At 37.3% G+C, this 14623-nt stretch overlaps 1 protein-coding gene across 1 annotated transcript; it reads right to left on the reverse strand.

Moving 5' to 3' along the window:
• Positions 1-4966: 4966 nt before the first annotated feature.
• LOC121882827 (G-protein coupled receptor family C group 6 member A) lies at positions 4967-12000 on the reverse strand. Its single transcript, XM_042391272.1, has 6 exons — positions 11795-12000; positions 10079-10370; positions 8476-9318; positions 7771-7986; positions 6255-6372; positions 4967-6129 (listed from the first exon to the last, which is right to left on the reverse strand). Exons 1-6 carry the CDS (start codon positions 11998-12000, stop codon positions 4967-4969), a joined length of 2838 nt encoding a protein of 945 aa, XP_042247206.1.
• Positions 12001-14623: the final 2623 nt, after the last annotated feature.

Consider the following 14623-nt stretch of genomic DNA (forward strand, 5'->3'; position numbering starts at 1 on the left):
ATAATATAATGATTCTAAAAATACTGCAATCAGCCCATAAAATAACCACTATGTGTTTGTAATTATAACTCTAATATCCCCACATTTCAAGAAAAATTCCAAATAATATGATCTCAATGACTGTCTGCTTGTCCTTGTCTTTTTTGGCACTAATTTCTTGCATTGTAGATTTCCTACTGCAATGTTGTTTGCTTTACTGCTTTTAGCTCTTTATCCTCTGTTCAGCTGCTTTCTCCAGTCATAATTTGACATATTGTTTTGTTTGTTGTTGTTTTACAACAGTACTGTGTTCAAAACACTGTGGTTCTTATTCCTATCAGTAACTTTTATTGATCTAAAAAGTTCATATCAGATACTGAATACAACTGTGAGAGTGTGAAAACAAATGATCACTGATTGAGAATCACAGAAAGCCTGAGGCCAACTATCTCAAACCCATCTGTCTCAAAACATCCCTGTAATCCAGCCACCCACGCCCAGGTGTATCACAATTACTGGAACTCAGCTGTTGGCCAACAGAGCAGAGGGAGCTTAATGTGCATGTGGTATCTGCTGTTGTCTACTTCAGATGTTGTCAATTAGTTTGCTTTAGTTTCACGTCACTTTTGGTAAAAGTTTTGGTTTTGTCTGTGACTGCAAGTAGTGAAAAAACTTCTACTCCACTATAATTCACAGGGAAATATTATACTTTTAACTTATCTGACAGTTATAGTTAACTTGTTACTTTTAAATATAATATAATATAATATAATATAATATAATATAATATAATACAATACAATACAATACAATACAATACAATACAATACAATATAATATAATATAATATAATATAATATAATATAATATAATATAATATAATATAATATAATATAATATAATATAATATAATATAATATAATATAATACAATACAATACAATACAATACAATATAATACAATACAATACAATACAATATAATATCTGTGTTTCGTCTGTTCTGTTCTGTTTAAATAACATCCTCTGTCTTAAACATTTATTTATATTGCATGGAAAAGGAATAATCCCATTATATTATTCTGGGCTGTTGCAGACTTGTTTTATTGCCATTACTCCAATAGTTGTAAATTTCATTATAATTTACATCTCTATAACTATGTTTATGTTGTGGACAGTTGTGAATAGAGAGTTGGAAATGATCCCTGAAAGTGAGGTTGGATATGTTTATTCACACATTGATTATTAGATTATTAGATTCAAATGATAGATTCAAAGAGTAACTGTTGCCCACTTATTACCCACTGCCCAGAGTGACTTGAGAACACAGAGAATTGAGGGTTACATATACAGTATATTATACCACTCTGAATGGTGCCATCCTGCATATTGTTTGTTGTTGCTTTAATACATTTTGCTCATAGTACTTTTACTTACAGGAAGTATAATTTTGCATTACTGGTAGTATGATATTGTTACATTGTGATACTACTACTTTTGCTTATTTTTTATCTCAATATAGTCAAACACATAATAAAATAGGTGTCGTCATTGTATCTGTACATAATGATTTGATTAAGATCAGAAAAGCTATCTGATAAACATGTTAAAGATAACATACGTTTGTTTATGTTGGAACACTCTTTGTAAAACTAGTTCAACAATCAGAAAATACTGTTCATAACAACAGCCGCAATGTGACTTTGGTTGTTGACATACTGAATTTATGTGACAAAGAAGTATTTTAACCATTTCTGTGAAGGCTGACAATCATACATCAAGGTTTTTTGAAAGGCTCTGCTTTGGAAAAAGTCAGCTCAGTGGGATGAAGGCCCAAAAAGAGAGAAAATGTGTTTTTAACTGTATTGGGATCTGTGCGTGGCCATGGCCCGAGTCTCTTCAGTTGACAGTTGTAGTTGAGCATGGCCAGTGTGTCTGTGTGTTGGCAGGACAAGCGTTGTTAATACCCCTGAAGTGGATCACTACTGATTGGCTGTCACTTGTGTAACAGTCTCAGGTTGCTATGCTGTGCTATTCTCAGCTGTTTGCCTTCCAGCTTTTTCTCTAATGCTTGTACAATAAGAGCATTGTAATGCTCTGAAGCTTAGCCCCCCTGTAGATAGACATCCTGTCAGGGATATTTTTGTTGGTATGTGGAGGCTTCTGTGTACAGAATCTTGAATCACAACATCCTCATTCAGGGCAGATTCTGGACATCAGCTCATGGGGAGATTTATATATTCATCATTATTATTATTATTATAACAATTCTCAATTTGGTTTAACTGAACTTCTCTGTGCAGAATGATGTATGTGTAGTCTAACACTTGAAGGCTGTTTTCATATGCATCTGCTAAAAGGGGAAAGTTTCACTGAGCTCATTGAAAATCCGATTTTAAGGAGTGGGCCTACGAGCAGGATTTATGACATCACAACTAGTTTGAAGCCAATCCTGGTTCAATATTCAACTGTGGAAACTTGAAGTCTCCAGTGCACAAACACTGAGAATGGACTTTACACTTAAGTAGGAGACATCTTGCATCCAACAATTAAAATTTTGAAATGAAATATATTTGCATATTCATATATTCTGGAATTTTTAATGAGAGAGAAGGAGTAGATGATATTGTAAGGATTTTAAAGTGGTAATTACACTTTTTTTGTGGAAAAACCATATCAAACACACATCATTGTTCCAAGCAGAGTATTTTTATATTTATGTATTTTATATTTATATGTGTCTGGATGGGATCTTTAACTTTCATTTTGAATGTAAGGTGTAGATAACCATTAATTACTATATCTTATGTTTAATTGAATTACAAGGCTACTGCATGATTTAAATTGAGAGAATGCCTAATGCACATTCACATTCATGTTACTCTGCTTATGACTATTATCCAACTCCTTCAAATTAAAAAAACTGTGTTGTTGGTCCATGCACTCCAGACACACAGAAGAGTTTTCTGATGTGATGCACCTATCAGCAGGACCACATCATCCAAAACCACATCACTGTTGAAAGGTTTTTATGATTAGGTTTTGGTTTTATGATGTGTCAACACTATGGTTCAGGTCTGGTTAGGTTTAGGGAAAGATTGTGGTTTGGGTTAAAATAAATGCTTTGATAAGATCTTAATGTAAAAATGTAAGAAGTTTTCTTACATTTCTTTAAGGCATTTGATAAAATTGAACATCCTTTCATTTTTCAACCCCTACAACACTTAAATTGACCTACTCACAGCAAGCTAAGGTGACTCAAACCATACAATAAGCACACATGCAAAATAACCACTCAGTTCCCCCTTAACACAGCAGAGAGCCCCACAAGTAAATTAATAAAAACAAAACAAAACAAAACAAACAAAAAAAACCATTCAACTGATTTAGGTAAAGGCACACTAAAATCTGGGAAAAACATTGGTTGGCTCCTCTAGTAGTAGCGTCTTTATTTAAAAACTAAAAGAAACAGACGCACATAAATATACAAAAGAAAACTTTACAAGAAACAAGTTTTAGTCACTCACCAAACATGAAGAATCTAACAAATAACACATATTTAACAATTATTTAACAGATATTTAATTTAATACTAGGTAAAAGCAATATTTCATGGTTATACAATTTAACTATTAAAATCATGCTTTTAAACATATCTCAAAGGGGAGCCTATCAAATCAAACACCAAAGAAAGGCTGGCCTCAGCTGCTCTCTCAGGTGTGTCTCAGTGCAAGAAGAAAGGCTCAGGTGAGCTTCCAGCCCCTTTTTATAGACTCTGCCCCTTGCTTGGGTCCTGGTGCTATACTCCCTGTTACCAAATACAGTGTAAACCTGGTGTGCAACCTTGGGAAATTGACACTGGTTGAGCAGTTAAACTTTCTACTCATACAGTCACACTATGTGCAGCTTTAAGTCAAACAAACTAAATCTTGTGGGCAAAGCTGTATGAGTAGAGTTATATATTGATGGGTGAAGCAAGATTGATATTTCAGAGTTCTCTGAGCTACAGTAGGTAATGTATACAACACTGACATTTTGTGTAGCTGCAATTTAACACCATTCCATTAGTCAAACAAAACGCAAATGATCAAAAATGATCATTCTGATTGTATCATCATTTTATTTGACTTTTTTGACTTCTAAAAGTGGTTCAGAAAGTTTATGAAATTGGCTAACATTTCTATAGTTTAACCATTGTTTTTGAAAAAAAATAAAAACAAGAAAAAAATAGGGGATTGTAAAAAATTCCAAGCATCTTCAAGCAGTGCAGATTTCATGAGTTCCATGAGTTTTGGCTAATGGTCACTATGTAGCAAAATCAACTAACTTCACTAAATGTATTGACTGGCAAATGTACTGTATGTGAAATATTTGGATGCTTGTCTTATGGCCAAAAAGATTACAAAGAATCCTGTATGATTGGTCAGTAAATTAAATGGTCTGAAGTAACAAGGCACATGGTAAATTCTCAGCCACCTTGCCTAAGTATCTTACTAGGGTTAGGATTTGGCTTTTAGCATGTGATGTAGCCCACTGTCACAGAGTGTACAATTTTTACATTCTGTGTAACTTTACATCACCTTGACACAAAGTTACAGCATGTGGTAAGTTATCCAGCTATGCAGCCTTGCTAACCTGTTAAGCTACTGACTTTGGTTTAAAAAATGCACATGATGCACACAAGTAAACAATTTACAACAGGACTGTAAAAAGCATTTTTGTTTTATTAGCACTTGCAGCTGTATACAGTTCAAATGAGTCATATGTGGTCTTCTGTATATTGAAGAATATGACAGTTTTCAGCAGAAAACATATTTTATGTCACATGGATTTCCAGTACATATTGACATCACTGATCATCACTGTTTTAATACAAAAATTAATCATATCATATCATATCATATCATATCATATCATATCATATCATATCATATCATATCATATCATATCATGTTATATCAAAAGATTTGAATTTCCCTGAAACCGTTTTTAGAAGGATATACTCCTACGTCTCCTCATCACTTTTGTTCCTTGCCTTGCAAACAGTGAATAGGCATGTCTCTTTTCATTGGACATAGGCATTATGACAAACTGAGAATCAGCAGGGCTGACCTCACCCTGTGTCTCTAAGCTCAATATAGTTGATGTACTGGACGTACTTGATAACCTGCCATTGTTTTGAGAGATTGTATTTATTCTGGGGATATTCGTGTTTGTCTCTGGGTCTGGATCAGGATTTGGCCTGGAGATGGCTCGCCACCTCCTCAGAATCCTCTCAAGTGTGTCGGTACTTGACCCCCAAAGTGCTTCATAGCACTTGGGTAAGAAATGGCAGAAGATGATGCCATAGCTGGATACTAGAATGACTGAAGCCTGCACAGCAGTGGTCTCTTCTTCATTGGTAATATAGACTGGGATGAAACATACCCATACAAACAAGTACATTAGCATGCTAAAAATGATGTAGCCTGTTTCACTGAACTCCTGAGGAACCTTCCTGCCTTTAAAGGCCAAGAGGAAGCTGATCAAAGCTAGCAGAGCTATGTAGCTTAACATGATGCCAAAACCAATGTACGTGGTACCTTCACTACACTGGATTACTTTCTTCATGCTTTGTGGGGATGGAGCTTTGTCATCGATATCAGGAGAATCAAAGACCAGCCAGAAAAGACAGATTATTCCCTGGAGAGCAGTTATGACGATTACAATTACAGGTGGTTTGTAAAGTTTGTGTAGTCGTCTGTGTGTCATCTGACCAAAGGGAAGGAAAGCCAGGAAGGTACGAAAGGCCTTGACTAGGATGCAGGACACACACAGTGTGAAGCCCAGGGCATACATGACCTGGCGGGCCCGGCACAGGTGTACACTGGGCTTGCCCATGAAGCATATCACGCTTGAGAAGCTCACTGCCAGACCAGACATCATCACACAGGACAATCTTACCTCAGCTCTTTTCATAGGCGCAGAATCTCTGTACACCAAAAAGATAATGAGGCTAACTAGCAAGAGCAAAATGCCAAAGGCTGCGGCTGTCATTATGGCAATGGGGTGAGGATCACTCCACTGCAGGAAGGACTCAGATCTTGGCCGACACTGACTTGAACCCTTGGTCGACCAAGTTCCATTGGCACATTTTTTGCAGTCATCAAGATCTGTTAAAAAGAGACAGTGATGTACATATCAGACAGAATAAGGCCATTCTGGTTTGGTGAGTAGCAGGCCACAAAATCTGAGAAGCTCAAATTAAAGGTAAAGTTGGTATGCCAATCAGGTATACCTGTGACATCTGAATAGGTTCCCTCCACACATGGGATGCAACTGTAACAGCAAGACACATTCAAGATCTTCTTGACTGAGCCAGGGGCGCAGCTCTCTGAGCATCTGGACTGAGGGGTCTGAAAGAAGAAACCAGGAAAATCAGTCAAAAGTTTGGACTAAGTGTGTCCTGGTACTGTATATGTGCATCTACCATTGTAAAATAGTGATCATGTTGTTAGTATTCAACATCAACAACTTCTGTGAGTCTTAAGCCATAGGCTTGCTCTTAAAAACTCGTGGGAGCTGTGTGAAATGAAGATGCATGTGGAAATGAGCAAAATAATTGCTTTAATTGTTGTTTTATTAAATGACAATCTCTTCATGAGATATGTCGGTAACACTTTATTTTATAGGTCCTTTAATTTATACTAATTTCCTGAGTAATTTGCAGGTCATTTTTAGGACATTTTACAGAGAGGATGGTGCAATTTGGTACAAATTATAAGAAAGAAAAGAAAGTTGGTAACTGCCAATTCATTATATTTGGGTTCATATGTAGTTGTTACTGTTAACTCAGAAAAAAAAAAATTCAGTGTGTAATTTCGTATGGTACACATACAAATTAGCATTTCTTAAAAACTAAAATGAGAATATTTACTGTATACCATCAAATAAATAAAGAAATGTCCTAAGAATTAACAGTTTCACAGCAGCTACTTTTAGGAAATTATTTAATCAACCTAATATGCTAATATATCATTTGACACACATAACTACACACTGAAAATGAAGTATTTTCTGTCAGTTAAAGAACTGTCAAGAGTCTTTTTGTTAAGATTTTTTGCAAATTAACTACTATTTACTAAATAGACCAACTTAACACACACACACTTACCACTCTCTTGGTAAAAATGAACAATTCATTACCTGCAAATTACTCAGGAAATTAGTATAAAATGAAGGGATCTATAAAATAAAGTATTACCAATATCTCAACAAGTACTGGTCAGATTCCCATATTCCTCCCAATAAGGATGTTTATGGTCCCCAGATAATCTGTTAAAGGCTCAGTATGCTTCAAACAAACCACACTGTGCAACACGTTATCCAATCACATCTAAAGGCAAAACTATATATAACTGTTCCTAATAGACACCTGAAAGCAGGGCAAAATCCTGCTGCCATAGTGTCTACCTGGCTGCATCTAACTGTCTCCCTGATTGTTTTTCAAGAATTCTCTTTTTCCTGTCTTTATCGTCTAAAGTCTATATAGTTTATAGCACTTAGAGAGAGGTTCAAGCTCGTCTTTTTTCACACCTCCACAACATGAGGCCAATCTCTGCATAAAGGGGGTGTGATTGTTGGATTGACTGCTTTGGAAAAGTTACATAAATTGTCAGACTGTCGTATGATTCAAGCACTTTTTTCTCCTGAGTCAGCCACTGTCTTGCCTAAGGACACATACACAGTGACTACACCGACTATAGCAGCAATCAGACCTGTGACTGCATTCTGTGGGTTCAGTGTTGTCTTACTGTGGTATTGGCTGTTGAGAGCCAGCTGAAATTCTTCATATCAAGCTCTATTTTTTCATCAAGAGCATGGTATCTCCCAATCTTTTGAAATCTTCTGTGGTGTCCATCCTTTTCCCACATTATCAGATCATAACCATTGACAAAATCACCATGTTTGTCAAAGAAATAAGTCTGGTGGTCAAACTTGAACTTAACCGTCCTCAGTTCTTTAAGAAGCTGCAAAGCAAAGGGCAGAATGTCAATTAACAAGAATTTAAAATAAAATATAAAGAGATTAGTCACTGTAACAGATAATTTACAGATAATTAAGGTAACATACATTACACATGTGCTGCACTAATTCCCAGAATGTAAGGAAGCTACAGTTTCAAATTCGAATCTGTTCTCATGTTAAGATGTTCTCAGTTCTCACAGCAAAGCACGGTTCCAGACCACCTTGAAACCAATGCCCGCTTCCCGTTTCAACCAACAAAATGGGTGTTTTTAGTGAAATGTTGGGACATTTAAACCATGACATATCCCTAATCCTAACCAAGTGGTTTTTGTGCCTAAACCTAACCAGACCTTAACCACAGTGTTGTCACATCATAAAACATCATTATTCAACTGATAATGGCCAACATTGACCTAGACGTTCAATGTATCCGTGGTTTGCCAAAATGTACAATGCCAATGTTTTATTCTGGTGTCCGGGTTGGTTCTCACCTTCCATGGCGGGAAGTTAATTTCTCCCGAGCATGAGGAACTGTTGCACCTCAGTAGCTTTTTGAGAGCATTAGCTATGGCCCACACCCCTACTCTTTCAGTGAAGGATTCACTTGTTTCCAGAGTCTTTGTGAGAAAGTCATCATTTTGCCTTTGGGGATCCGTGAAATTGCATGCATTGCCAGATTTCATTTTCATGAGATCAGGTGTGGGACAATAAGATGGAGGACTGGTTGAAAAACATTCATAGGAGCAGTTAAATCTCAGGTTTTTGTATTCATCAATGAAGTGGTTGTATCCTCCTGGGGTTGCTGAAAGATTCTTGAGATAATTATCAAATGATTCACTCCTTACTGCAACAAAGCTAAAGCCCAAAATGTCCCCAATGTCATTGATGCCATCCATATGTGCAAGGGACCTGCTCCTGGTCCAGGCGTCACTTGAAATCCAGATCCTTGATGTGTTGGTCCGCATCATTTCCTTAAAGAGGAGCTCCACCACCTCTGCCTTGAGGATGAGCAGTACCACCTGGGCTTTAGAGGAGCAGATTTGCTGGGTGATCTGCTTGATGCGTTTCATGCTGTGCTCATGATCGGTGTGATGAGGCATCACCTCCTGATAGGCCAAGCATACATTATTTTTCTCAGCATCCTTGAGAAAGCTCTGGAAAGCCGCTTTGCCATATGCGTCATCTGCATACACAACCCCGACCCAGTCCCAGCCATAGTGAGCCATCATTTTGGCCACTGCTTTGGTTTGATGCGTGTCACTGGGAATAGTACGCATAAAAACTGGGAAACGCAGCTTATCACTAAGTTCTGGTGAAGATGATGAGCCGCTCAGCTGATAAGAGAAATTTGAAAACAAATTTTAAATACACAAAAAATAAACTTAAATATATATAAGAAGCATGCTTTATATTTCTCAATTACATACTGTAATGATGCAATCCCAGAATTTTTTTGTAGCACCCAAAATTCCCATCAAATCCCTAAATTTTCACCCAGCACACTGTTCAGAACAGTCAAAATGTCAGTAGGATTAGTAATATGTACAATATGTACAACATTTACATTTTGGGAAATGCACTTGTTTGCAGTCTTAACAGGAGTTAGATGATAAAATATTACCAATTTAATTTCTGTGGGTTCACTGAAAACTGTGCTTAAGCCAGGTTAGCACAAAGACTGGAAGTAGGGGCAAACAGCTAGTCTCTGGCAAAAGACCAAACATATGCCATCCAACTGTCTTACTTACACATTATACTATAGCTAGTGCACCAATACATCAAAAATTTTAAATTGTTTAAATCCATGATGAGTACAGCACTTCTAGTGCAGTGTGAGCCCAGCTGTTGTAGCAGACTTGTAGTTTCTAGAAGGCATCTTTTATAGAACTAACCATTTCCGTCTGCCATCAGTGTTTGAACATGTTTTGGGCCCGTACTGAATGCATAGACATGAAATTTAAATCAATTATCTAACTCCCTTTAAGAAAGCAAACAGGCATATGTCCCAATATTTTGGAGTGTTTCTTTAACAAATGCACCTTAAATATCAAATAGTTTGCAGTAATATGTATTCAGAAGGCATTTGTGACTTACTAGAGGGACCATGTACACATTCAGCAGTCTGGCCACAGCGACAGACACCTCAGAGTATAGTGCTCCTAAAATAACCTTGACTCTGGGCCTGAAGTTGGTGTAGTTGCACTGCATATTTAGAGAGGTGTTGACTGCGAGCATGTGCCCCACATTCTGCAACGCTTTGCTTGCATATGAGCACGTGTCACACACCATATATCCAAGACGCACTCCTGGGAGGAAGCCTCCTGCATTTATCTCCTCAATCACATGGATTATAGCCAAGGATTTCATAAATGGCCTCAGATCAAAACTGAAAACAGACAGTATAAATAAACATTACATTCCTGGTGCTGGTGAAATTAAAGCAAGCTATTTACACACTTATTTTACACATGTAAATCTGTAGACATTTTGGTCACAGGAGTTTCAGTTTATAGATGCAGCCTTCAAAAAACCATTATCTTTAAAAGCAGAGCACATGATGCTGGGGAAACCTCCAACTGAACTTATTGAGGATGAAAAATATTTGTTTAGAATTGTCTGGATCACAGCACTGAAGCAAAGGAAAGACCATGCCTCCAGACTTAATTTTCTGGAAAAGTACAATTCAGGAAGTACAATTTATGGATAAATTAACTCATAAAATACAAAACACCGAGAACATTTCGGAGGTGGTATTTGGTTGATGGAAAATAAGAATGATACATCTAGAAGAAGAAAGGTTACAAACCAATTTTCCCTCTCTCTATAAATTGTCAGAAGACTGCCAAATGAGCTGTATTTTCCTGCCTGTTTTTTTATTTTATATATTTATATATATATATATATATATATTCCTGTTTGAGATTCCTGCCTCCACCCCAATACTGTGGAGGTGAATGGAATTTAGTTTGTGGTGCTCACAGCATAAATTGCATTTAAAATGTCAACAGCTAAATTTCTTCTGAGAAACTGTCTTTTACTGTGGATAATCCACCTCACTTCATTGTCAAAATTGCTCATCGGAGCTACTTTCTACTCAAATCATTCACCCCCATGTATTGGTGTGGAGACAGAAATCTCAGAGACAGATATCTCAAATCTTGGATAAATCAAACCAAAACTATCTGACTGGAGGGTTACCACTGAAAAGAAGAGAAAATATTTGTTTTTCTTATACATACATATAAGGTGAAGCGACCCTTATCAAAGCATATTTACTCTTTTAGCTGGATACGTTCGTTGAGTAGAACCCCCTGAAATGTTATGCTTTTTATCAGTAAAATGATCAATATGTCAGTAAACTTGCTTTGTGAAATAGGTTTCTGTTGAAGTCACATCATCTGTAATTTAGACAGTACATTTTTAATTTAGTGTGGATTTACTTCTTTTGAATGGTTGATTGTTTTTTGTTCCCTTATCACAATACAAAAATGAGAAAACTTAAATATATACATTAGTATAATTTATGTGAGTTTACTACAAAGAATTGATAAATATGTCTGTTGGAATTGCAAAAAATGTTGATGGTAGTTGGGAACAAAAGGAAAATTCAAAGAATAAAGATAAAAATAAAAAAGGAAATCGACAATGAAGCAATTTATTGAAATTACTAAGCCTATCTTCTTGGTAAATAATAAAATTGTTTTGTCACAAAAAACAGCTACAACTTATTCAAAATAAAAGAAACACTTCCTGACACAAATAAATAATCTAATTCATCACATATATAAATTCATCAGTTCTTATACTCACTTTGTGCATTGGTAGTTCTCAGGACTAATTCGGTCATTAACATCCTTCACTTTGCGATGACACGGCAACATTATACCAATCATAATGTCCCCAGGAGCCTGGGCCCCACAAACAGACTCAAATTCACATCCATTCACAAGAGCCGGGATGCTGCTCAGCATCATCAGGGCCAGCAGGAAGCTGCAAAGCAGATGACACATCTTCATCTTGACTGGTGCTGGCGAAAAAGCACTTCTTGGATGTGCAGAAACACTTTTAATCTCTCACACAGGGGGGAGGTGCATGAGAAAAACCTGTTTCACTGAAAAGAATATTTCATGCTTCACCTGTCAACCTTCAGGTATTCCCCACCCTGACAGTTGCTAACACAAGGAAGTAAAGTACCAAAGAGTTTCTATAATAGATACAATAAATTTTGGATAGAATGACGATGTTTCCCTGGTTTCTGAAGGGGTTCCAGGAACCTTGAAAGGCCTTTGAGATTGGATGAATCAACCAATCAATTAAAAAGTGATGGTTATATGCTAGAAAAAAAAAAAGATTTCCCGTAACTGTATGCTGTGACAGCCCCAGTCTAGAATGTGCTCTTGTTTGTGTCTTCTGATTGGCTCTGCTCTCTTCTCTTTCCGGGAAGGCCGAGGGTGCAGCTTTCCTGTCATGGTGTGATCAGACCAGAATTAGTCAAATATCAGGTGGGACAAGAAATACTGTAGGCAGAGCCGAATGCATAAGTGGCTTGAATGAGCACGACAAGCAGGCTAAAGACAGCATTCCCTTGAGACCCGACCCATGATGTTAGTCAAACCATGTCCAAATTATATTCAGGGTCCAGGTAGGACCCCATTCTACTGCTGTAGGTCTGCGGTCTGTGTGTCAATAGCCCTATGTGTAATAGCTGAGTAGCTCTATCAGCTCTGATCTCACATTGTGGATCATGTCTAATTATCCTCCTGTGTGTTTCTTAGTAGTTCTGACTTTCCTCAGTCTCTCTTTCATATTTTTTTTATGCATGCCGAACATTTTCCACAGGTCTGTTTGGGACAGGGTTCAGAATTGTGTTCCTTTTAAGACTTTTATTGCATGTCTTTGACTGAGAGGAAAAGTCTGTTGCGGTAGACCACATTTCTGTCTAATTATCCTCAGGCCTATTTCAAAAAGGGTCTGACTTTTCCATAGGTCAGTTTTGTATCCGGTCAAAAATTTTGTTCTTATGAGGACCTCAAAGGCATGTCTTTAAATTGTGGGAGGAAAAGTCTGTTCGGGTCAACCACATTTTAGATCCAGTTTTAAAAATTTTTAAAAAAGTATTTTGCATGTTGGGTTGGGTAGGAACTCCATGAGTTCATTTCAGATTTGGCCAAAATTTTGTCTCCATGAAGACCTCTAGTGCATGTCTTTGGACTTTGTAAGGAAACCCACATGAACACAGATAGAACATGCAACCAACCACTCACCAAGTAGAGCATTGATATGTTGATGAGGGTTGAGTTCAGAAAACTAGACAGCTTTATACCTCTCCAGAAGCAAAGTTAAAAATAGTCTGGTCCCTAAATGGACACTTCCACAAACTAGACAGCTTTATACCTCTCCAGAAGCAAAGTTAAAAATAGTCTGGTCCCTAAATGGACACTTCCACAAACTAGACAGCTTTATACCTCTCCAGAAGCAAAGCTAAAAATAGTCTGGTCCCTAAATGGACACTTCCACAAACTGTAACACCTTTTTACAAACAAGTATGGTCACACAATCTAACAGAGACCTCATGGTCAATCAATAACTTCAAACATGGCAATCCTTCAACTTTAGCTTGTCTAGGTACTTCCACACAGTCTCTAAAACAGTAGGCTTAAAGCAAAGATATCTCTAGCTAACCCCAGAGGTCAGCAAGCAGCCTTCAGATAGAAACAAGTTCAAGAGTTCAACTAGCCTAGGAGTAGGATTTCTTCACCAACATGTATCCCCAAAATGACAATGACATTACATCACATTCAATTGATAACAAACATTGACCCCTTAGTTTAAAAACATTTGTCACATATATACGAAAGATTTATGAAATGATAACCTATTATTTATTTTCTTTCACACTGTCTAAGTGTTACCCATTCATTTCAGTTTCCTCAGGGAACTGGGAGGTGGGGGGACACTGACTTATTTCAAACAAACCAAAAATTGTCACATGGACTGAAGGGTATATTATCACCAGCTGGGGTCCGTTTCACAAAGCAGGTTCAACAAACTCTGAGTCTAATCCTGAACTCTGAGTTGATCTACTCTGAGATAAGAAACTCTGAGTTTCCGGTTCCAGAACAGCTGATTTGAGTCAGTTTATTCAACTCGGAGTAGTTTCACCTGGAGTTAAGCGCGTGCACCACAACTATAAAAAGCCAGCATCAATGGAGCCCCGATTCAACGAGTCACCATGGCAACGGGGAAGAGGAGGGCTGCGTTTTTCGCCCCACCAGAATTAGAAATCTTAATGCGATAATACGGCGAGTTTGAACATGTTTTCAAAAAGAAGTGCAACACCGCTGCAGCTGCAAAAGAGAGGGAGACGGCGTGGGAGAACATCGCTGCTCGGGTCAATGCCTAAGTTTAAATGTAGTCCTTTGCAATCACAATAATATTACAGAGGAAAACTGCTTGATTGGTCGCCTATTAATTTATTTTATTTAGGTCCAATCCCGCGAGGGAGAAGCGCACTTGGCAGCAGTTTAGGATAAAATATAAAAACATTGTTCAAACAGGTGAGACCTCGGCATAATCTCATGGGGGTACCTCACTTTGATCATGTTTTACATTGTAAAGTAAATATTAAGTGGCTGTTTG

The sequence above is a fragment of the Thunnus maccoyii genome, chromosome 17 (assembly GCF_910596095.1).
Source record: "Thunnus maccoyii chromosome 17, fThuMac1.1, whole genome shotgun sequence".
NCBI lineage: Eukaryota > Metazoa > Chordata > Actinopteri > Scombriformes > Scombridae > Thunnus > Thunnus maccoyii.

What these genes read in the sequence shown, in the direction of transcription:
- LOC121882827 (XM_042391272.1), bottom strand. Translation starts at nt 12,000, where the DNA reads ATGAAGATGTGTCATCTGCTTTGCAGCTTCCTGCTGGCCCTGATGATG. An exon ending in GAGAACTACCAATGCACAAA is followed by an intron (nt 10,371 to 11,794) that starts GTGAGTATAAGA and finishes GTCTGTTTTCAG; the next exon opens with TTTTGATCTGAGGCCATTTA. An exon ending in ATGTGTACATGGTCCCTCTA is followed by an intron (nt 9,319 to 10,078) that starts GTAAGTCACAAA and finishes TTCTCTTATCAG; the next exon opens with CTGAGCGGCTCATCATCTTC.